This window comes from Salmo salar, chromosome ssa22 (assembly GCF_905237065.1).
Source record: "Salmo salar chromosome ssa22, Ssal_v3.1, whole genome shotgun sequence".
Classification (NCBI taxonomy): Eukaryota; Metazoa; Chordata; class Actinopteri; order Salmoniformes; family Salmonidae; genus Salmo; species Salmo salar.
The window spans coordinates 24,272,187-24,297,661 of record NC_059463.1 but is presented as its reverse complement, the minus strand read 5'-3'; the positions used below and the strand labels follow the sequence as shown (position 1 = coordinate 24,297,661).

Here is a 25,475-nt window from a genome sequence, read left to right as displayed (position 1 = left end):
GTGCAAAGCTGTAATCAAGGCATAGGATGGCTATTTGAAGAATCTAAAATGTAAAATATATTTTAATTTATTTAACACTTTTTTTGGTTACTACATGATTCCATATGTGTTATTTCATAGTTTTGGTGTTTTCACTATTATTCTACAATGTAGAAAACAGTAAAAATAAAGAAAAACGCTTGAATGAGTAGGTGTTCTAAAACTTTTGACTGGTAGAATTTAGAACTAAATACTTTTAGACTTTTACTCAATAAGTATTTTACTGGCTGACTTTAACTTTTACTTGAGTAACTTTCTATTAAGGTATCTGTACTTTTACTCAAGTATCACAATTGGGTACTTTTTCCACCACTGCTGCAGAGGGAAGTGCAAACCCACAGTAGACACATGGGTGGGAGATAGCGGAGAAGAAAATCATCAGAAATACTTGTCATCCTTCCTGGAACAGCCATCTATAGACGTATGGGACCGACCACAGGATATTCAACTTGTGATTTATATTGAACGCCTCACACCTATGTGTGAAAAGTGGCCAACTTAACCAGTTCAACCAGAATGCCTATAGTACATTTGGTGTGTTTGGATGTGAACAGGTTTGCCCACATTCCAATAAATTCATGGTCTAATGTTTATGATAATTGATTTACAGAATGGTGACCAAGACCACCAACAGCAGATGCTCACGTGATTTTTGCAAGTATGAAATAAGGTGAAGAGCGGAGGAGGATTTAAAGGGTCACGTGAAAGGAGTAAGGCTGTTGTCACATGGGTTGTGTTTCTTTCCCGGTAAGGAGGTGTTGAGAAGTTTTGAGTGAGAAGTTGAACAATTATTTATTAAATCCTCAAAAACCGAAGGGGGCAAACTACATCCGTATTGGGCTGAAAATATGGAAATTCCTGCCATAAACCTCAAGGTAAAGTCGGTTGTTTACAATTGCTCACTGTATTTACTCTGCTCTAAAAAGATCTGCACGACAGTTAGGTTGTATCGTCCGCAATGTTACAGGAACACGAGCCATTCCGTTATTGTAGAGTACAAAATAGCAACAAGTGTAACAATATTTTCCTTTGTATAATGCGTGACATTTTATTCCTCTGTGTAACTATTTTTTATTTGTTTTACTCTACGTCGTTGGGAAGAGCTGGTAAGCCAGCATTTCAGTGTGAAGTCTACACCCGTTGTATTCGGTGCTTGTGAAAAATAAAACGTGATTTGGATTTGAAATAGCTGAGTCCCTGGTTAAACGTTTCCAATCAATTCAAATTCTTTATTTATTGTGAGTTACTGATCGTTGAATGAAATGTCAGGCAATAATTAAAGTGGAGTTGACTGCAGGCAGGCTCTCTTTCACTGGGAATACAACTGTTTTAATATTATGTAATTAAACAAATAATTGTCCCCACAGGCCATAGTACTGGTGCACTGGCTTCTGACCGTCTGGTAAGTGGATGGGTTGGCTCCTCAAGGGTTTTTAAAACTTTTTCATACATCTGCATGCTTCACTTGTGTTGTGTTTTCTCTATGAGTGGCTACACAAACATAATGCCCTGCATGAAAACCTAATATAGTTAGTCAGTTACACAAGGCTGTCCTTAATTGCAGGCCTACATTGTATGGACCATTTCTCACCTACATGCATTGCCTCCAGTCAATAAAAATTTTCGATCTGGATAATTATATTTAGGCCTACTCTTTTAGAGACGCTGCACAGCTGGCAATGAGGAAGCGGCCCTCTTCCGGGGGCCAGAACTGATTGAATCGGCACGGGAATTAAAATGAATGACTGCCCAGAATCAGCCCAAGTACATTGGGCTGTTTCTGTCTACCGGAATTCAGCGGACTTTGCCGGACTTTGCCGGCATCTTACCAGAATCCCCCCAGAAGCGGCCCGATGCAGTTTGAAATAAATGCATACAAAATTACCCAACTTTAGTAATTTTAGATATTACTATTATACGTTATTCATTTTATATATACAAATTATACCCATCCACAAATAAAAGTAATTTTATAAATCTTTTACCCCCTTTTCGTCTCATCCAATTGTCTTGTCCCATCGGGGGAGGCAAAGGTCGTGAGCCGACCGTGTCTGTGTGCATGCGCCTGGCCCGCCACAGGAGTCTAACCTAACCTGGACGAAGCTGGGCATCGCCTCATGGGTCTTCTGGTCGCTGCCGGCACGGGTATCAAACCAGCATCTGTAGTAACGCTGTTTGCACTGCGATGCAGTGTCTTAGACCGCTGTGCCACTCGGCACCGGCGACACTCGCTACCGCTGCGCCACTTTTTTAATGCTTATCAATTCGCACAAAGTATCAAAATACTACATAAACGGGACTCTTAAAGAATTTAATTACATTTTTGGATCACAGAACCAATGAGAAGATATGGAAAAATAGATAATGAAATGTTCATTATATAAAGCAGCCTGTGTAATCATCTGCTGGAAAGTAGCCACAATCGGCCCGAGCCCCAAGTAATACATTTGGGCCAGATAACTCACACCGGAATCGGCCCGAGATCAATCCCCACATCCTAGCCATAAGACTGCTGAAGGCGGCCCAAACTCGGGCCACGTGACGTCGGCCGAGTGCCCCGACTCTCAGCCGGAATCGGCCCAGATCCACTGTGCTAGCTGGGTAGTGTATACTGAAAACATTTGGAAGGAAATGCAAGTGTGTGTGTGTGTGTGTGTGGTTTCTAGGGGCTGCATGGCCTGGCTGCCCCCCTCTTATGCCTGGGGTAACTTCAGTGTCCTGGCTGTGGGTGTGTGGGCCATCGCTCAGAGGGACTCCATTGATGCTGTACTTATGGTGAATCACTGCCTCTTACTCATGTACTGCGACAACAGCCAACAGTAGAGTCACTCTATCCATTCTATTTCCTTGGGCCCTGGACAGAGGAGTCTTATGTGTTAGTTTTGAAGTATATCAACTCCTTGGTGTTGCTGTTCCAGACATGCTATCAATAAGAATCATCCTACCTCATCTGGCTCTAATACATATTCGTCTTGTATTTCCATCTGTGTTTTTCTTCCAGTTTCTGATTGGTATTGCAGTGACGATACTGACAGACATCATCCATTTTGGGATCTACTATCCGCTGCCTGAGGGTCTATCTGAGATGAACAGGGACACATTCCGCTTCAGTGCGGGCATGGCAATCCTGGGCCTGGTACTCAAACCTGTCTCCTGCTTCATCATCTACCAAATGTACAGAGAGCGCGGAGGAGATTACAACGTCAACTTTGGTGAGTATGACTAGGTGTGAGTAGAGGCAGCAAGTGTGAACCATTAGCTTACAGGAAAGCTAGTTACTGTAGCTTCAAGTGTTAAAAATAAGGTTTGGGGGTTTGTACAACTAGTATCACACAAAGGATTAACCCTGAACGATCTTGACAAAGTCAGAAGCAGGGTGTGATGCATGTGCCTCAGTCAGATACCATCCTAGTGCCAAGGTGTTGTAGAGAGACAATAACTTTCTCCAGGCTGTGCTCTTGCCTGGGTTGTTTCATGTCATTGGCCATGAGAGAATTGTAGAGCACAGGCAGATTAAACCAGAGTCAAGCTAATTGAGTTAGAGACAGTCACAACACAAATGCACATGATACACCTACTAACTAGTGGACCAGTTAGAGGAGAGCTATGCCTTTGTAGCTGGGTTACATAATATAATTGATTAGCAAAATAATCCGATCTCAATTCAAACAAATACAGTATAAAATGAAATATAATTAGACAGCATCTATAATGGCAGTGGCAGAAATCAACCAGCTCCCTTATCAACTCCCATTATGTTGGTCTGAGTCGCACTGAGATTTTAGCACAACATAAGTCTTGGGTGTTTTTGTAGATGGTTCTCACTCCTCACTGGAACAGGAATGTATTTTAAGTTGTCCTGTAGACCAGTAAGACACGACTGAAAGCCATTCATATATGAACAGTACCAATTGATTTGTTGGCTCTGTTTGTTTTTGATGCACTCTGATTGCTTGACTTTGGGGAGTCTCTGGGTTCAAGGTGGCCTCCTGCTGTGCTACACACCAAAGCAATAAAGTGCGTGTCTATTAAAACATTTAACGCTGATACGTGTAAGTACAGTATATCAGTAGAGGCTCCTCGGAGGCGGAAGGGGAGGACGATCCTCAGTGAATTTCCCCAAAAGTAATGAAACATTAAAGTTTGCTTTTTTAGGTAAAACTATACTAAGTATATGCACATCTCACCAGATAATTGTTTAAAATGCAGTGTTTTGAAATGAAGGTCTACAGCCTCAACAGCATTCTCTGTGTTAGCGCCATGGTGTAGCCGGAGGACAGCTAGTTTTTGTCCTCTGGGTACTTTGACATCAGTACAAAACCAAGGAGGCTCATGGTTCTCAACCCCTTCCATAGACTTGCACTGTAATTAAGATGACTTCCGGAGGACGTCCTCCAACCTTATCAGAGCTCTTGCAGCATGAACTGACGAGTTGTCCACCCAATCAAAGGATCAGATAATGAATCTAGTACTGAAAACATAAGCTATAGCTAGCTAGCACTGCAGTGCATAAAATGTGGTGAGTAGTTGACTCAGAGCGAAGCACAATCGTTGAACAGTTTTGGACAAATACATTTAAAAAAAAATGAAGAAGCAAGAGAGAAGGAGAGCTAGTTATATTTGTTTTTTTTCACTTAGCTAGCGAATGCTGCTAGCTAGTTTAGCCTACTCAAACACTTGGTTCAAACGGCGAGGGATGCTATGCTAGCTCTTTGGCTAAGGCTATCCAACACTGGAACTCTTTCAAGTCAAGGTAAGCTTTTGGTTTTATTAATTTATTGCCACAGGGGCCTGCCTGTGTAACTAATAAACTTCTTGCTGTACACTGTATTGCATGATTGTAGCGGGTTTACAAACGCGTTAGTTCTAGTAGCTACGCTACATGAACAAAAGTATGTGGACACCTGCTCTTCGAACATCTCATTCCAAAATCATGGGCATTAATATGGAGCTGGTCCCCTTTTGCTGCGATAACAGCCTCCGCTCTTCTGGGAAGGCTTTCCACTAGATGTTGGAACATTGCTGCGGGGACTTGCTTCCATTCAGCCACAAGAGCATTAGTAAGTTCGGGCACTGATGTTGGGCGATTAGGCCTGGCTCGCAGTCGGCGTTCCAATTCATCCCAAAGATGTTTGATGGGGTTGAGGTCAGGGCTCTGTGCAGCAGGCCAGTCAAGATCTTCCACACCAATCTCGACAAACTATTTCTGCATGGACCTCGCTTTGTACATTGGCCATTGTCATGCTGAAACAGGAAATGGCCTTCCCCAAACTGTTGCCACAAAGTTGGAAGCACAGAATTGTTGAGAATGTCATTTGTATGCTGTAGCGTTAAGAATTCCCTTCACTGGAACTAAGGGGCCTAGCTTGAACAATGAAAAACAGCCCCAGACCATTATTCCTCCTCCACCAGACTTTACAGTTGGCACTGTGCATTCGGGCAGGTAGCGTTCTCCGGGCATCAGCTAAATGTTGCTTCCAGAGGCAGTTTGGAACTCTTGAGTATTGCAACCGAGGACAGACAATTTTTACACGCTACGTGCTTCAGCACTCTGCTGTCATGTTCTGTGAGCTTGTGTGGCCTCCCACTTCGCAGCTGAGACGCTGTTGCTCCTAGACATTTCCACTTCACAATAACAGCACTTATAGTTGACCAGGGCAGAAATGTGGTGAACTGACTTGTTGGAAAGGTGGCATCCTATGATGGTGCCACATTGAAAGTCACTGACCTCTTCAGTCAGGGCATTCTACTGCCAATGTTTGTCTATTGATATTGCATGGCTGTGTGCTCGATTTTTGTACACCTGTCCGCAACTGGTGTGTCAGCTAGATGCAGGCTAGAGTGTGCAAGGGGGTATTGAATGTGTCAGTCACCTTGATTACAAAATTTCTCTCAACCTACATTGTAAACTTTTATTCGTAGGCTAGGTTGTAGCAACCTCACGCAACAATTTGAGTATCATGTAGTAGCCCAACCTATCAATGTTGCATTGAGCTGGATGAATGGAATATGAATGACAGTCATCCAATATGCTGTAATAGAAATAAGGCCATGCTCATGAAAAAAAATATCGTCCTCCCTAATCTTAAATGGCACCGACTGCAGCTGCAGTACAAGATGTAGAATTACAGTGCATTCGAAAAGTATTCCGACCTTTTCCACATTTCGTTACGTTAAATAGTTTTTTTTCCCCTCCTCAATCTACACACAATACACCATAATGACAAAGCAAAAACGGTAAACTTTTTTTTTTGTTGTACTCCTGCATTGTTTTGGCTGTGTGCCTAGGGGGGTTGTCCTGTTTTGAAGGTGAACCTTCGCCCCAGTCTGAGGTCCTGAGTGCTCTGGAGCAGGTTTTCATTAAGGATCTCTGTACTTTGCTCCGTTCATCTTTCCTTCGATCCTGCCTAGTCTCCCAGTCCCTGACACTGGAAAAACATCCCCACAGTATGATGCTGCCACCACCATGCTTCACCGTAATAATGATGGCAGGTTTCCTCCAGACGTGACGCTGTGCATTTAGGCCAAAATGTTCGAACCTTGATTGCATCAGACCAGAGAATTGTGTTTCTCATGGTCTGAGAGTCTTTAGGTGCTTTTTGGTGAACTCCAACCGAGCTGTCATGTGCCTTTTACTGAGGAGTGGCTTCTGTCTGGCCACTCGACCATAAAGTCCTGATTGGTGGAGTGCTGCAGAGATGGTTGTCTTTCTGGAAGGTTCTCCCATCTCCACAGAGGAACTCTGGAGCTCTGTCAGAGTGACCCTTTGGGTTCTTGGTCACCTCCCTGACCAAGGCCCTTCTCCCCCGATTGCTCAGTTTGGCTGGGCGGCCAGCTCTCGGAAGAATCTTGCTGGTTCCAAACTTTTTCCATTTAAGAATGATGGAGGTCACTGTGTTCTTGGACTTTCAATGCTGAAGTGTGTGTGTGTGTGTGTGTGTACCCTTCCACAGATCTGTGCCTTGACACAATCCTGTCTCGGAGCTCTATGGACAATTCCTTCGACGTCATGGCTTGGTTTATGCTCTGACATGCACTGTCAACTGTGGGACAGGTGTGTTCCTTTTTTTCAAATTTTGTCCAATCAATTGAATTTACCTTAGGTGGAATCCAAACAAGTTGTAGAAACATCTCAAAGATGATCAAAGGTTCTGAATACTTATGTAAATAAGGTATTTCTAAACCTCTGTTGACGTTGTCATTATGGGGTATTGTGTTTGATAAAATACTTGTTTTCCCTAATCAATTTTATAATAAGGCTGTAACAATGTAGAAGGTCAAGGGGTCTTCATACTTTCCGAATGCACTGTACAGTACCAGAAGTTACTATACCGAACCAAAATTATACATGCAACAATCTCAGATTTTGCTGCGATACAGTTCATATAAGGAAGGAACTCAGTCAATTAAAATAAATTAATTAGGCCTTAATCTATGGCTTTCACATAACTGATCAGGCGTGCAGCCATATGTGGGCCTTTGCGGGCATAGGCCGACCCACTGGGGAGCCAGGCCCAGCCAATCAGAATTAGTTTTTCCATACAAAAGGGCTTTATTACAGACAGAAATACTCCTCAGCATGGACAGAACTACATCATAAATATTTTAAAAGGCACACGTAGCCTACATATCAATGCATACACAAACTATCTAGGTCTAATAGTGGAGAGGTGTTGTGCCACGAGGTGTTGCTTTATCTGTTTTTAAACCAGGTTTGCTGTCTATTTGAGCAATTTGAGATGGAAGGAAGTTCCATGCAATAAGGGCTTTATGTAATACTGTATGCTTTCTTGAATTTGTTCTGGATTTGGGGACTATGAAAAGACCCCTGGTGGCATGTCTGGTAGGATAAGTCTGTGTGTCAGAGCTGTGTGTAAATTGACTATGCAAACAATTAGGGATTTTCAACACATGAATGTTTCTTATAAAAAGAAGTGACCAGTCAGTCTCTCAACTCTTAGCCTTAGCTCTTAGACTGGCATGAATAGTAATTTATATATCAGCCCTCTGATTACAATTAAGAGCGAAACGTGCTGCTCTGTTCTGGGTCAGCTGCAGCTTAACTAGGTCTTTCCTTGCAGCACTGGACCACACAACTGGACAATAATCAAGATTAGACTTAACTAGAGCCTGCAGAACTTGCTTTTTGGAGTGTGGTGTAAAAAAAGCAGAGCATATCTTTATTACGGCTAGACCTCTCCCCATCTTTACAACCATTGAATCCATATGTTTTGACCATGACAGTTTACAATGCAAGGTAATGCCAAGTAATTTGGTCTCCTCCAACTTGTTCAACAGCCACACAATTCATTACCAGATTCAGCTGAGGTCTGGAGCTTAGGGAATGATTTATACCAAATACAATGCTCTTAGTTTTAGAGATGTTCAGGACCAGTTTATTGCTGGCCACCCATTACAAAACAGACCAACTCTTTAAGGGTTAAGGGTTTCAGTGACTTCATTAGCTGTGGTTTCTGATGCGTATATGTTTGAATCATCAGCATACATGGACACACATGCTTTGTTTAATGCCAATGGCAGGTCATTGGTAAAAATAAAGAAGAGTAGAGGGCCTAGAGCTGCCCTGCGGTACACCACACTTTACATGTTTGACATTAGAGAAGCAGAGCGCCAAATTCAAATTAACTTAACTAGGGTAGGTGGCAGCATTCGGAATTTTGTATGAAAAGCGTGCCCATAGTAAACTGCCTGCTACTCAGGCCCAGAAGCTAGGATATGCATATAATTGGTAGATTTGCATAGAAAACTCAAGTTTCCAAAACTGTTACAATAATGTCTGTGAGTATAACAGAACTGATATGGGAGGCAAAAACCTGAGAAATCCATCCAGTACTAAAATTTAAGACGGAGAATCGTTATTGTCTTTGCCAGAGATAAACAAAAAGAATGCGCTCTCTCTCGGCCATGCGCTTGGAAACACTACAGCCAAAATGGGAGCAACTTCTCCCTCATTTTTCTTTAAACCAGCCTGAAACTCTTTCTAAAGACTGACATCTAGTGGAAGCCCTAGGAACTGCAATTTGAGGGTTTCACCTTATAATAAAAATGCCAGCCATTGAACTCAGTGGTAGGCTGATTTCTTTATTTTTTGGGGGGATGGTTTGTCCTCCAGACATTATTTGAACAGTTTTAGAAACTTTAGAGTTTTCTATCCAAATATACCAATATATCAAACTTAACCTGTTGGGGATAGGGGGCAGTATTTGCACGGCCGGATAAAAAACCGTACCCGATTTAATCTGGTTACTACTCCTGCCCAGTAACTAGAATATGCATATAATTATTGGCTTTGGATAGAAAACACCCTAAAGTTTCTAAAACTGTTTGAATGGTGTCTGTGAGTATAACAGAACTCATATGGCAGGCAAAAACCTGAGAAGATTCTGTACAGGAAGTGCCCTCTCTGACCATTCCTTGGGCTTCTTGGCTCTGTTTATTGAAAACTTAGGATCTTTGCTGTAACGTGACACTTCCTACGGCTCCCATAGGCTCTCAGAACCCGGGAAAAAGCTGAATGATGTAATTCCAGCCCCAGGCTGAAAAACTTTAGCGCCTTTGGAAAATGGTCTATCAGAGGACCATCAGACTGAGGCTCGTGCACGAGGGGATCCCATCTTTTTATTTTCTCTCTTTGAACATAAACACGCTTTCCCGGTCGGAATATTATCGCTTTTTTTACGAGAAAAATGGCATAAAAATTGATTTTAAACAGCGGTTGACATGCTTCGAAGTACGGTAATGGAATATTTAGAATTTTTTTTTTTTTTGTCACGAAACGCGTCGTGCGCGTCACCCTTCTTTACACTTCGGATAGTGTCTTGAACGCACAAACAAAAGAGGATATTTGAACATAACTATGGATTATTTTGAACCAAACCAACATTTGTTTTTGAAGTAGAAGTCCTGGGAGTGCATTCTGACGAAGAACAGCAAAGGTAATAACATTTTTCTTATAGTAAATCTGACTTTGGTGAGGGCTAAACTTGGTGGGTGTCTAAATAGCTAGCCCTGTGATGCCGGGCTATCTACTTAGAATATTGCAAAATGTGCTTTCACCGAAAAGCTATTTTAAAATCGGACATAGCGAGTGCATAGAGGAGTTCTGTATCTATAATTCTTAAAATAATTGTTATGTTTTTTGTAAACGTTTATCGTGAGTAATTTAGTAAATTCACCGGAAGTTTGCTAGTTCTGAAGCTGGTTTTTGATATAAATATGAACTTGATTGAACAAAACATGCATGTATTGTGTAACATAATGTCCTAAGATTGTCATCTGATGAAGATCATCAAAGGTTAGTGCTGCATTTAGCTGTGGTTTGGGTTTATGTGACATTATATGCTAGCTTGAAAAATGGGTGTCTGATTATTTCTGGCTGGGTACTCTGCTGACATAATCTAATGTTTTGCTTTCGTTGTAAAGCCTTTTTGAAATCGGACAGTGTGGTTAGATTAACGAGAGTCTTTTAAAATGGTGTAAAATAGTCATATGTTTGAGAAATTGAAGTAATAGCATTTCTAAGGTATTTGAATAACGCGCCACGGGATTCCACTGGCTGTTACGTAGGTGGGACGAAATCGTCCCACTGGCCCTAGAGAAGTTAACAGTTCAAACAATCAGTTTCTTAACAGGTGCATGTTTATCAATAATTGGAAGAAGCAATTTCATCAAGTGCAGCATCTGGATGCTCATTAATCACATCAGACCAACAAAGATTTTTAACATCATCCACATAAGTCACAGCAAAATCTTTACTGTGATCTCTTATAGACTATTTTAGGCCCAGCTGTTGGGACTTTGGTTTTCCTGGATATAGCCACTGTTGTTATCACTGCATCCAGTGGGTACGGATATAGCTTTATAAGTACACCTTTTTTAAGGTAATTATTCCTATTTCATCAAGAATATTAAGTCGGCACAAAATCCTGTTAATAAATAGGATTTTTCTTTTATTGCTTGCATTTTTTTGGAACGGCCCGTAAGTAAGCATTTCACTGTTAGTCTGCACCTGTTTATGAAGCATGTGACAACATGGAATTTGATCAGATTTTTGTCCATTTTCATCATCCCATCCCAAACATCTCATGGTCATTTCCTTTTCACTTATCTCACTGCTTGTGATTTAAGAGTTGTCTGTAGCTTTCTGTCTGTGAGTGGAAACTCTCCTCTGTCTTGTCTGTTTGGTGTCTTTTTATGTTCTGACCTCGTTTGTGTTTTGTCTCCCTTCTGCTGCTGGCCTCTGACCCCTCAGACTTAGGGACCTCAGTGGACAGTCGCTGCACCACGGATAGTGCTGACAGTGCTTTTATTGGCTACCGCTACTGATCCCCATCATTTTTCATCATGCCTTTCCTTCCATCTTCCACTCCATCCTCTTCTCCCCTCACACAAAGTAAAGAAAACCGCTGGGCTGAAGAGCTACAGGCCTACCTCACTTTGTTCTGTTTTCTGACTGTCCACTCCTTTACATGACTGCAGAATCTATAGTTCTGTACTCATGTCTTTCCATCCATACTCCTCTGCCAATCACACATCATATCTACGTATCCCTCCTTCCTATCTAAATACTGAAACTGTCATCACTGCTCCCTAAACTCCATGAAAATTATCTTTACATATTCTTGCTTGATGTTTGTTTTATGTGTTTGTAAGACAGAAAAGTAGTAGCGCTATTGTGGACTGCACCTGTATTTATCAAAATCGCTAAGAATAAGGTTGACCATTTTAGGTCATAAACAGATGATTGGAGATTTTAACACAACTTTGAGTACTTTGTCTCTGTGTCCAGATTGAAGGATGTTAGGTAGTTTTGTGAGCCAATGCTGACTAGTGTTAGCACAATGACTGGGAGTCTATGGTATCTACTAGCATGCTAATTAATTTATGCAGAATTTTTTTTAAAGAAATTATATTTAAGTAAAAATGATCAATTTTGTTTTGCCTCAGTGTTTTTGTTCTCTGGTTTTCACATCCATATTGTGAAAGCCAAGTTTGGCTCTTATAAGAGAATTGATTGCTTTATGTTGCAGCTCTGATCATGTGATCAAGGTTCTAGGCAGCCGTTGGTATTCTGAGTGACCATCCAGGATTGGGGTTACTGTTCAGTATGCACTAGTGCTTCATCATGAGGGAATTCTGCAGCCTGTCGTGGTAGGGTTATCCCCACGTTTGTTTGTTTGTTTGAGATGTGGTGTGGTGTTTGTAGGGCTCATATACAGGGTTTTCAGTGTGAACAATTCCTGAGCAGTCTGAATTTGAAAACATTCAGTCCATTATCTCCTGGGTGATGTCCTATTCCATTTTTTTTTTTCTCTCTCTTCATTGACTGTGGCTCACCTGAGCACAGAGACACGATACAATTGTGTATGTGAGTCCTTCAGATTGATCTCATTGAATGTAATTCGTCAAATGTAATTTGCCATTTTCTGAAGGAACATTTTAACCTCAAAATGGAAGTTGATGTTTTCGCTTTTTATGTTAAATCTGAAATAGAACATTTGACCGTTTTTTATTTGAGGCTTACAGAGTACATATAGTTAAGCATTATTTGATTGACCATATCCAGAAATGTGTCCTACCAGCTGATCAATATGTAGCCAGAAGTTGTGAAGCCTTGAGTTCAAATTATCAACATTATATAACTCATTTTTATTTAAACTTTATTTAACCAGGAAGGGCTCATTGAGATTTGAAATCTCTTTTTCAAGGGCGTCCTGGCCAAGATAGGCAGCACCAAGTCATTACACAATTAGACAGACAACATGGAAAAACTACAAGTAATATAGTGAAAACCATAGAATTCACAAGAGTATAACGAAATCATAAAACGGCAAATTAAAAACATCGACAGGTCAGGGAATACGCCTCAACCCTTCATCAGTGATTTTAAAACACCAATCGGGACAAGTTCTTCCAGTTTAAAATTGTTTTGTAAGGCGTTCCAAGCCGATGGCACAGAGTATATAAAAGCCCTTTTATCAAATTCAGTTCAGACATTTGGAACAGTTAGCAGGATAAAGTCCTGCGACTGAAGAGAGTACCCTCCAACATTTCTGAACGATAAAAATGGCCAAATAAAATGGTAGTAAACCCAAAATGGCTTTGTAAATAAAAGTATACCAGTGACTGAGCCTACGAGTGACTAGAGAAGGCCAGCCAACCGTGGTATATAAAGTGCAGTGGTGCATAAGTTTGAGGTTTAAAATAAATCTCAATGCGCCATGGTAAAGGGTGTCAATTGATCTCAAACACTGAGCGGAAGCATTCATATATATATATATATTTTTTTTAGTGGCAAAGAAGGGGGTCGAGTGATAAATGGCAGATATGTGAGGGCAGAACTAATAAACGGGCTCTGCCCGATCACTAAAATGGCCACCCCGATCAGAACTACAGATCACAAAATGGCCGACTGCCAAAACTACAATTCCCAGAAGCAAGGGGAACCCTCAGAAGGTGGAGCCGACCCACAGATAAAAGGTCAAGAAAAAACAGGAAGAGAGAGAGAGAGAGAGAGAGAGAGGGTGGGAAGGATCTATGAACCATAGAGAAAGAGACAATCTACATAGGCTGGATTTACCGTGTACGAGCTGGACTGTTTTGGACTTACCTGTTGGCGTTTAGACCTGGACCTACCGAGAACCAGATTTGTGTACTGAACCCTGCTATCCTTGACCTTACCTGCGGCCTGGGTGGACCAGGACAGCGAAACAAACACACAGGTACTGTCATGTTCGAAAGAACTTTCATTCTGGGCTGACTTTGGTGACAGTTTCCCACTTAATTTGTAACAAACGCTCCTAACTTTGAAGAGGTTTGCCACACGTGGTGGAGAATGTGGGCACTGGATTAACCATACCGCTGGTTAGGTAGAAAAAATTAAAAATAAAGTTTAGTTAGCACTCCAAAGGGGAGTCAGGTGTTTTATTTTTTTTGGCTTTGTTTGGTTAGGACAGTTTTTTTCAGGAAAATGAGTATGGAGGGAGCCATACTGGCCCTGTTACAAGCGGCGGCCGCCCAACAAGAGGCAACTAGAGCTCATCAGGATGCAATGCGAATGTATCAGGACACGTTACAGGTCCAGCACCGCACCAACCAGCTGCTCAGAGAAGAGCAAGAGAGAAACACCCGGGAGTTAAGAGAAGGCCTAAAGGGGCTAGTGGACCAAATTGGGGCTCAGTTACCAGCTGCAAATACCCAAAGGTGGGCCAATCATTTTCTTCAAAAAATGACAGCGCAGGATGATGTGGAAGCATATCTTACCACCTTCGAAAGGACGGCAGAGAGGGAGAAGTGGCCGAAAGAAGAATGGGCAGGGCTTCTGGCACCACACCTGGCAGGGGATGCTCAAAAAGCATATTTCGACCTGAAGTTGAAGGATGCACAGGATTACGATAAACTCAAGGGAGAGATTCTGACTAGACTGGGAGTGACCGTACCGTGAGGGCACACCGCTTCCACCAGTGGTCCTACAGATCGGGACAACCCCCCCCGAACACAGATGTTCGACTTGATTCACCTGGCACGGAAATGGTTGCGACCGGAGACCCGTTCGTCCGCCGAGGTCGTCGAGACCATCGTACTCAACCAGTTTCAGCGAGGTCTACCCCAAGAAGTGCGACGATGGGTTGGCCAGAACGAGGTACTTTCCGCTGACCATCTCGTGGGCCTGGTTGAACGGTATTGTACGGCAGGAACAGCTGAGCAGGCGCAGGAGGAAAGATTCCCATTCCCCAGGCCTGGGCGAACCAGCGGACAGGGTAAGACTGTCCCAACAGGTGGAGGGGGAGGAGAGCAGCGTGGGGCCATGAGGAAAGAATCAGAATCGGGCCGAGACACTAAGGGAAAAAACGGAAACCGGGACTGGGGGTCGAGGAGGTCTTCCCCCCGGAACCCTATTATCTGTTACAATTGTAATCGACCGGGACATATTGCAGCCTACTGCCCTATTAAAGAAGAGCCAATGCAATGTAACCTCAGTGAAAAAGAAGAGATATGGTATGCATGTCCCGTGGTAACCACTGTACTTGAAAGATCAAGAAACAAACACATGTGCAGGGTGAAGGTTGAAGGGAAGGAGGTTGCCGACGCATAAACTGGATACAAGTCAGGATATCAGTGTTACGTGCATTCATGGGGATACCCGTCTGTACCCCACAGCATTAGTGAGCATACAAACAGAGGACGGTCTGCTGGATTATGAGGTCGGCGTGGTCCCAAAGATGCCACATGATGTAATATTGGGTAGATACTTTCCTAACTTTGCGAAGTTAGGTCAAAAGAACGGCATATTTGAAAAGCCAACAACCCTGACCAAGCAGGAAGAAGCATGGGGCCTTCAACCAAGGCCAAGAAAAGAGGTCTCCCAGGGGCCAACCTCACAGGTACTAGTAGGCGAGGATGAGGATGAAGTGGCAAACCTCGTTGATAATGAACAGCCCAGTACTAGTGGGGCTGGGGTCGATCTGAATCCAGAGGACGACTATCTAGAACCAGCAGACCTGGCAGGGTCCATGACTAATTTCGGGACGGCCCAACACCAGGATCCAACCCTGCAGCAAGCCAGAGCAGACGTGCAGGTCGTAGATGGTACTCCCATAAATGATAGGATGATGCCTAATAGTTTTCCCCACTTCATCATGAAAAATGGTTTGGTGTACAGAGTCTCAAAAATAGGGGTTGATGTGGTGGAACAGTTGTTGGTCCCCACCCGGTACAGGAAGACAGTACTGGATCTAGCTCATGGGCACATTCTGGGTGGACACCTTGGTATCGATAAAACCCGAGACCGAATTGTAAGGAGGTTTTACTGGCCAGGAATTCAGGCTGAAGTGGCTCGGCATTGTGGAGAGTGCCCGGAGTGCCAGGTAACAGCTCCCCGACCAGCGTTTAGAAGCCCGTTAGTGCCACTCCCCATAATCGAAACGCCATTTGAGAGGATAGCGATGGATATAGTGGGCCCACTACCCAAATCTGCCAGAGGGCACCAATACATTCTGGTCATTCTAGGTTATGCCACTCCCTACCCAGAAGCCATTCCCCTTCGGACAATGGCTTCCAAAAATATCGCCAAGGAACTAGTGCTATTGTTCACCAGGGTTGGGGTCCCAAAGGAGATCCTTACTGACCAGGGGACCCCCTTTATGTCCCGCCTTATGGCGGACCTTTGTAAATTGTGGCAGGTGAAACAGTTGAGGACATCGGTTTACCATCCACAGACGGACGGGCTGGTTGAGAGATTCAACCGGACCCTGAAGTCAATGCTCAGGAAGGTAATCGACAAGGATGGGAAAAACTGGGATTGCATGTTGCCATATCTGATGTTTGCCATTAGAGGTTCCTCAAGCCTCGCTGGGGTTTTCTCCCTTCGAGCTGGTATATGGGAGGCACCCCGGGGAATCTTAGACATCGCCCGGGAAACCTGGGAACACCAATCCACCCCGTATACTAGTGTCATAGAGCACGTCACGGCAATGCAAAACAGGATAGCCACAGTCATGCCCATCGTCAGAGAGCACATGAGACAAGCACAAGAGCACCAGCGGCACACTTATAACCGGCAGGCTACCCTGAGGGAATTTCAACCGGGAGATAAGGTGTTAGTGCTGATCCCCACGGTAGAGTGCAAACTACTAGCCACATGGAAAGGACCATATGAAGTACTGGAGAGAATAGGAGAAGTTAATTATCGGATCCGACAGCCAGGTCGACGGCCCCAGGAACAGATCTATCACATAAACCTGTTAAAAGCATGGAGAGAGAGAGAAACACTAATGGTCACGTACCCCACACACACTCAGGAGACAGCTGAAGTAAATATTTCACCTACTTTGTCCCCAGCACAAGTACAGGAAGTAAAGACCCTGATCCAGAAAAACAGATGTGTTTTCAGAAGTACCCGGCCGAACTGAGGTTACAGCTCATGATATCGTTTCCTTACCAAGGAGAAAAGTGAGCATGAGGCCATATCGGGTACCCGAGGCTCGACAGGCAGCGATTAGAGCAGAGACGGAGAAAATGTTGACAGCTGGAGTGATCGAAGAGTCACATTGTGAGTGGTCTAGCCCAATTGTGATGGTCTCCAAGCCCGATGGGTCTTTGCGGTTCTGTAACGACTTTCGGAAGGTAAATGAAATCTCCACGTTTGATGCCTACCCCATGCCCAGAGTAGACGAACTACTGGAGAAAATTGGTAAAGCTCGGTACATTACGACCCTGGACCTGACAAAAGGGTACTGGCAAATTCCTCTGACCCCCTGGGCCAAAGAAAAGACAGCCTTTGCAACCCCTGACGGTTTGTTTCAATACACCGTCATGCCATTCGGCCTACACGGGGCCCCAGCCACCTTTCAATGGCTCATGGACAAGGTCCTAAAACCGCACCAAACATACGCCGCAGCTTATTTAGATGACGTGGGGATCTACAGCCCAGATTGGGAATCCCACTTACCCCGGGTACAGGCGGTGTTAGACGCCCTTAGAAAGGCAGGGCTCATGGCGAACCCTGCCAAGTGTTATGTGGGGTTAGAGGAAACGGAGTATCTGGGATACACAGTGGGAAGAGGATTAACCTGTTGGGTCTAGGGGGCAGCATTTGCACGTCTGGATAAAAAAAATGTACCCGATTTAATCTGGTTACTAATCCTACCCAGTAACTAGAATATGCATATACTGAGTATATATGGATAGAAAACACTCTAAAGTTTCCAAAACTGTTTGAATGGTGTCTGTGAGTATAACAGAACTCATTTGGCAGGCAAAACCCTGAGACATTTTCTGACAGGAAGTGGATACCTGATGTGTTGTATTGACTTTAAACCTATCCCATTGAAAAACACAGGGGTTTAGGAATATTTTGGCACTTCCTATTGCTTCCACTAGATGTCACCAGCCTTTACAAAGTGTTTTGAGTCTTCTGGAGGGAGATCTGACCGAACAAGAGCCATGGAACGGTGATGTCCCATTAGACACCTGGCGCGCTAGTTCATGTTGGGTACCCTCGTTCCAATACGTTATAAAAGAGTATGCATTCGTCCACCTTGAATATTATTCATGTTCTGGTTAAAAAAGGCCCTAATGATTTATGCTATACAACGTTTGACATGTTTGAACGAACGGAAATATATTTTTTCCCCTCGTTCATGACGAGAAGTCCGGCTGGCTTACATCATGTGCTAACGAGACGGAGATTTTTGGACATAAATGATGAGCTTTTTTGAACAAAACTACATTCGTTATGGACCTGTGATACCTGGAAGTGACATCTGATGAAGAGAATCAAAGGTAATGGATTATTTACATAGTATTTTCGATTTTAGATCTCCCCAACATGACGTCTAGTCTGTATCGCAATGCGTATTTTTCTGGGCGCAGTGCTCAGATTATTGCAAAGTGTGATTTCCCAGTAAGGTTATTTTTAAATCTGGCAATGACCCTGTCTTTGACTTGACAAAACATTACACACAACTCTTGTAAATGTACTGTCCTAACATACTCTAAATTTATGCTTTCGCCGTAAAACCTTTTTGAAATCGTAAAACGTGGTTAGATTAAGGAGATGTTTATCTTTCAAATGGTGTAACATAGTTGTATTTTTGAAAAATTTGTATTTTGACATTTATTTGGATTCAAATTTGCCGCTCTTGAAATGCACCTGCTGTTGATGGAGTGCACCACGGGTGGCACGCTAGCGTCCCACCTAGCCCCAAGAGGTTAATCAAACCCCAACGTAAGAAGGTGGAGGCAATTGGAGAATGGCCGAAACCAGTAAATAAGAAGCAGGTTCGAGCCTTCCTAGGGCTGACCGGGTACTACCGGAAGTTCATCCCAAGTTATGCCACAGTGGCCGCCCCACTCACCGACATGACTAGAGCCAGAGGGCCAAACATGGTCAAGTGGGATGAAAGGGCCACCAAAGCATTTAGGACATTACAGGAGGCCCTCTGCTGTAATCCAGTGCTGGTGGTACCAGACTTTGAGAGAGAGTTTGTGGTTCAGACGGATGCTTCAGAGGTCGGCTTGGGAGCAGTGCTGTCCCAAAAGGTAGAAGGGGTGGAACACCCCATCCTGTTTTTAAGCAGGAAGCTGGAACCACGGGAAACCAACTACTCAGTTGTTGAGAAAGAGGCGCTGGCAGTAAAGTGGGCTCTGGAAAGCCTGAAATACTACCTGCTGGGGCGCCACTTCACCCTCATCAGTGACCATGCACCACTCACCTGGATGCATAGGGCTAAAGAGAAGAACGCTCGGGTGATGCGGTGGTTTTTGAGTCTCCAACCGTTTCACTTTGACTTGAAACACAGAGCAGGAAAGGAAATGGGAAATGTGGATGGGTTATCCCGCATGCACGCATATTTTGCTGCGGTAGCCCGACCTAGGGGGTCGGATTTAGGGGGGGAGATGTGTGGCAAAGAAGGGGGTCGAGTGATAAATGGCAGATATGTGAGGGCAGAACTAATAAACGGGCTCTGCCCGATCACTAAAATGGCCACCCCGATCAGAACTACAGATCACAAAATGGCCGACTGCCAAAACTACTATTCCCAGAAGCAAAGGGAACCCTCAGAAGGTGGAGCCGACCCACAGATAAAAGGTCAAGAAAAACCAGGAAGAGAGCGAGAGGGCGGGAAGGATCTATGAACCATAGAGAAAGAGACAATCTACATTGGCTGGATTTACCGTGTACGAGCTGGACTGTTTTGGACTTACCTGTTGGCGTTTAGACCTGGACCTACCAAGAACCAGATTTGTGTACCGAACCCTGCTATCCTTGACCTTACCTGCGGCCTGGGTGGACCAGGACAGCGAAACAAACACACAGGTACTGTCATGTTCGAAAGAACTTTCATTCTGGGCTGACTTTGGTGACAGTTTCCCACTTAATTTGTGACAAACGCTCCTAACTTTGAAAGAGGTTTGCCATATATATATATATATATATCTCCTCAGTCTAGTAAAGGCATAAATGTAGCTGATACTAGCTGCCTCCTGGCTTCAAAAGAAAAACGGGCCTTATTCCTAAATTAAAATCCCAACTTCAGCTTCAATTTTTTTGTAAGTTGTTGAATATGCAATTTTAAAAGCGAGGCTGTCATAAATTAAAATTCCAAGATATTTGAGGTTGAGACTGTAATCTCATTGCCCTGACAAGTAGTAATAGGTGAAAGGTTGAGGTCTATTTCTTGCTTTAGAAAACACCATTAGTTTTTAGTTGTCAGTATTGAGGATATGTTTCAATTGACACAAGGTATGTTGAACAGTATAAAAAGCAGTTTGCAAGTTCTGGAAAGCTTTTGTGAGAGACGAGGCACAATCATTAATAACAGTATCATCAGTATGAAAGTGAAGTTGTACATTTTTGTCTAAATTATTTATATAAATAGTGAATAAGAGGGGACCAAGTACAGAGCCCTGGGGCACACCATTACAGACAATTTAACAGACATGAGCCCATAAAATTGAGTGCAGTGAGTTCTATCAGACAGATAGTTAGCAAACCATGCAACTGCATGCTCTGAAAGACCTACACTCAACGATCTCTGCCTCAGTATAGTATGATCAACTGTATCAGAAGCCTGAGAGAGATCAATAAAAAGTGAGAGTGCTGTTTTTTGTCAGGGGCTTCAGTGATATCATTTAAAACCTTCATGGCTGCTGCAATTGTGCTATGCTTCTTCCTGAAGCCCGATTTGGTACATTGATAACTATATAATAACTCTTAGCTGTTCACTCAAGGGTTGCAAGTATTTTCACCAGGGGTGACAGCTTTGAGATTGGCCTATATTTATTTCAATTAGATGTCCTACCACTTTTAAAAAGGGGGAGATCCAAATGCTGATTTCCAAATCTTTGGAATTTCATTACATTCCAGGGTTAGATTGAACAGATATGTAAGTGGTTCAGCTATGAAATTAGCTGCCAAATTTAAAAAGCAGGGATCAAGAAGATAAGGACCTGCAGGCTTTCTCTGATCTAAGGATTTCAGGGCTTTATGTACCCCTCCCGGTTCATCCACACAGGGTTGTACAGAGGACACTGAATCAAACAGCCTACCAGATGATACAAAGTGCTCATTGAAACAATTCAGCATTTCAGTTTTGTCATATACAGCAACAAAGTCTTCAATACACATGATGGTAATTCATTAACATTACTGTTTCCAGACAGACTTAATAGCCTTCCAAAACATTCAAGGGTCATTCCGGTTATCAGTTGTAACGGACATAAAATATTCAGACTTGGCCTTCTGAGAAGAAAATAACACTTGTTTCGCAACTGCCTAAAAAGAAGCCAATCAGCATCAGAACATTATTTCCTTGCTTTAGCCCAGGCTAGATTACGTTTGTGAATAATACAAGACAGCTCAGAAGAAAACCGTGGATTATCCCACCCTTTAACCCTGAACCTGCTGAATGGGGCATGTTTGTTTACTATTTGGAGAAAACCATCATGAAAGAATTTCCAGGCAGCTTCCACATCAGGAATAAGCTCAAGCTTGCTCCAGTCAAAATAAAACAAATCATTGAAAGAAAGCCTGCTCATTAAAACTCTTCAAATTTCTCTTACGAATAAAGCATGGGTTTGTCTTAGGAACCTTTTTTAGTATTTCTAACAGCAACAACAGCACAATGGTCACTTAAATCATTACAAAAAACATCAGCCGCAGAATATTTGTGGAACATTTTGTCAATGAAATCAATCAGGGTAGATTTCTCTGGACATTTGAGATGTGGGTGAGTTAATCAACTGGGTAAGATTCATAGAATTACAAAACATTTTTAAATCATCAGACACAGGCTTTAACCAACACCAGTTGAGATCACCAATCAAGATCATTTCACTGTAAAGAAGTTTAGACAAGGTGCGTCAGAGAAGAAAATGCAGAGAGCAGGAGGGGGGTCTATAACAGCCAATCACAGTTACAGAGAGACCCTTTGAAACCTCAGTATTCAAAGCAAGAAATTCCAACTGTTTATAAATAGTTTCAGACTTTGCCACACTTACAAAGAATTTAGTCTTTACATATATAGCCACCCCCCCCACCTTAACTCAATCAGTGCGATACACATTGTAACCATTTATTCAAATATCCTTATCAAGAACAGACTTGCTGAGCCAGGTTTCAGAACACAATTACATCGGCATCAGTTGATTTAGCCCAAATCCTAACCCCATAAATGTTTCTTTTTTTGTATTTTTCACCGCCTTTTTTCTCCCCAATTTCATGGTATCCAATTGGTAGTAGTTAAAGTCTTGTCTCATCGCTGCAGCTCCCGTACGGACTCGGGAGAGGTCGAAGGTTGAGAGCCATGCGTCCTCCAAAACACAACCCAACCAAGCCACACTGCTCATCCAACCCGGAAGCCTGCCGCACCAAATGTGTCAGAGGAAACACCATACACCTGGCGACCGTGTCAGCGTGCACTGCGCCCTGCCCACCACAGGAGTGCCGGCCCAACCCTCCCTAACGACACTTGGCCAATTGTGCGCCGCCCCATGAGCCTCCCGGTCGCAGCCGGCTGCGACAGAGCTTGGGCTTGAACCCAGAATCTCTCGTGGCACAGCTAGCACTGTGATGCAGTGCCTTAGACCACTGCGCCACTCGGGAGGCCCACCCCATACATTTTTGACAACAGGCTGTGTACATTTAAATGAAAAATACCAAAACCAGATCTAGATTTTAAAATCAGAGGGGGTTTGGAGACATTACATATCAGGGCCAGGGTTAGGTTGCACGTTACCTTATATTAACAAAAGAAGAATAACTAGTCACCTCTGTTTAATAACCTTGCACCGCTTCTCTTTTTTAAGATGCCTACTGCAAGCAAATTCTACAAGTGAGTTTTCAGACAATACAAAACAGTCATTTAAAACCATTAGACTTTGGTAGTGACACAAGTTCGTACTGTTCACGTCATGCCACAATGTATCCGAGTTGAGGGAGACCCGCAATCTTTACACCAGCAAAACAAAATAGTTTGCACTACACAACAAGGAAATTGTGGATTGACTCAACCATAAATAAATAGGTTATTAGTAGGTTAAAATCTACAAGTCACAGACAAACTACTTGACATGCTGCCGTCCTGGATTTGGCCTGATAGTATGTCACCGTGATATGAATGTCAGTGAAGTGAAACAGGTTTCTTTGATATAATGTACTGTACCAGTAACTTTATTTTCAAGACCTTTTGTCTCATCTCTGCACAGCAGGCTTCCCCAGTGTAACACGAAACAGAGATGCTTACCAGTCCATTGACCAGCAGGACCAGACAGCCAGCTCAGCCAACCCCTTCAACCAGGCCAGGGATACCAAGCCTGGAGCAGCAAACTCCTCCTGAGAGCCAGCACAGCACTCACTTTATTCTCTTGGACATGCATGGTTTCATGAAGGAATCCATAATGTTTTTGTTAAATTGTGTTTTTTCAAAGCCAATTCTGTCTTCATTTCATATGGGTATCTGTGAACTGTAAGAGTCCTTTGTCTATTATTCTGTGCTTCATTCAATTCCTTACCAATAATGTCTTGATCTAAATACACACTCTGACATGTTCAGTATGCTTGATGCTCAGGGTAATGTCACATACACTGGCATATGGAGAGAACTTGAAATACCCCAGTCACTGCACAACAGTAAAATGAGAGCTGTGATTACATTTGATATGTTATGGTACGCAATCACTAACCACGTTTCCATCCACAGTTTTTATGTGAGGAAAGTCCTACGAAAACAAAGTTTCGTTACAATTTTCTAAAAGACAAAAGATAATTTGCTCTTTCTACACTAACTAGGTTTCCATCCAATTAGCGACAGATTTTCTAGCGAGTATTCCAAAATCTGCATAAAGAAAATCTGTGCATTTTCCCACCAGTGGTGTTCCCACCAAATGGACTTTGGTGGAAAATAAAAATCAGTGAGTGATGACGGTGTAATGGAGGTACATTTGTCCAAAACTCCAATTTAATTTCGCTATCAACCACCCTCTATTTTGTCTAGACTGCCCCCTTTGCTTGCAGTGCTTCTTTTTCTTTCTTTTTTTTGCTTTTAAAACACAACTCTTGTTTTGAACTTCTGACCCCACAGCTGTGGGCGGGGCTTTAGTGAGAGGTGTGGATGATGCTTATCCATTGGTCAGACATTTTTTTGGAGTGTCAGTTTTGCTACAACCAACTGTTCAGCTTTTCTTTCCAACACAAAGGAAGTCATTGCGGACACTTAAGAACTGTGTGATGATCTCAGGTAAGCAGCACTGGGTCTTCTTCCGTCCAACTTCTACATAGCTAGTAGTTAGCTCCTACGATTGTGTTGGTTCATAACATTAAGGTGTTTCCACAACCATTTCTCGCATAAATCAATTTACTGACAAAAAGATCCCACCATGTAGAACGAACAAATGATCTGTCAACATTTATCAAATTGTACTGAAACTTCCTGGTTCCTTCACAGCTGTCATGATTTTTTTATATGGTATGACTTTACGACCATAACTGAATGGAAAAGTTATGGTGGGAACTTTTTCTGTGTAAATTTAATTCTGCGAGAGATGGCTGCTGAAACGACTTTATGGGCAAATATTTATATAGGCCTAATAACCATCATGTCGAAGTAAATTTGGAATCAGGTGCTGATTTGGTGTGTGGTCCTCCCGCTATGACTCGAGGAAACTGCAGTTTATTAGTCTACAGATGAGAGAAATTAAGATTTGATTAGATTTATTAGGATTACCCATTTAGACAATGGCGACAGCTAGTCTTACTGGGATCCGACATATAACGAAAATACATAAATGAATTCATGGGGTTGTGAAAGTGCCAGTTGATGAGCTCGAGGGTCTTATTGTGGTGACATCCTTGACTGCAGATCCTTGACTCATCCTGTAGTCTGGACTGTTTTACCCACACTGTATCTGCAAGCTGTTGGTTAGAGGCAGGTGCCAAGACCAGAGTAGGCACATTTGCTATTTAATGCAACAGTTTGACAAAATTTGTTGAAAACATGATGGAAACACATTGAACTTTATATTTGAATAAGGTACATGAAAACTTAAGCAGGAATGTTAATTGCATGTGCACTGTCATCACGCACTGATTTTTATCGGCAAAAAGTATGTTGGAGAAACACCACTGGTGGGGAAAATGCACATATTTTTCTTCATTCGGGATTTTTGAATATTCACATGAAAATCTGTCCCCAATTTGGATGGAAACCTAGCTAATGGGATAATAATGTAGAGAACACAGTTGGACAAAATTATACAGCCACGTTTCCGCCACCTCTTACCAATATCTTCCCTGACCTTAATGCTACTATATTTCTTTGTGCCATTTTTAAAAAGATGTCTGAAGAAAGATCTTTGTTGTCATAGCCGATGTTCCCTCTAAGCTCCGCGTATGTGTGGGCACGCAACTCCCCCGG

The 25,475-nt window shown here is 42.9% G+C and overlaps 1 protein-coding gene across 4 annotated transcripts; it reads left to right on the top strand.

The window, feature by feature from the left end:
* Window positions 1-714: 714 nt before the first annotated feature.
* atrap (Type-1 angiotensin II receptor-associated protein-like) lies at window positions 715-23,984 on the top strand. 4 transcript variants are annotated; one of them, XM_045705007.1, is made up of 6 exons: window positions 715-914; window positions 1,407-1,441; window positions 2,706-2,814; window positions 3,041-3,251; window positions 6,993-7,093; window positions 23,269-23,494. In XM_045705007.1, the coding sequence occupies exons 1-5, from the start codon at window positions 888-890 to the stop codon at window positions 7,067-7,069; spliced, it is 459 nt and encodes a 152-aa protein (XP_045560963.1). In that variant the 5' UTR covers window positions 715-887; the 3' UTR covers window positions 7,070-7,093; window positions 23,269-23,494.
* The last annotated feature ends 1,491 nt before the right edge of the window (window positions 23,985-25,475 follow it).

Excerpts from the sequence above, each read along its gene's own strand:
- atrap (XM_014166578.2), top strand. The coding sequence starts at position 888 with ATGGAAATTCCTGCCATAAACCTCAAG. Across the intron at positions 915-1,406 it reads TTCCTGCCATAAACCTCAAG|GCCATAGTACTGGTGCACTG; the intron begins GTAAAGTCGGTT and ends TTGTCCCCACAG. Across the intron at positions 3,252-23,271 it reads AGATTACAACGTCAACTTTG|GCTTCCCCAGTGTAACACGA; the intron begins GTGAGTATGACT and ends TCTGCACAGCAG.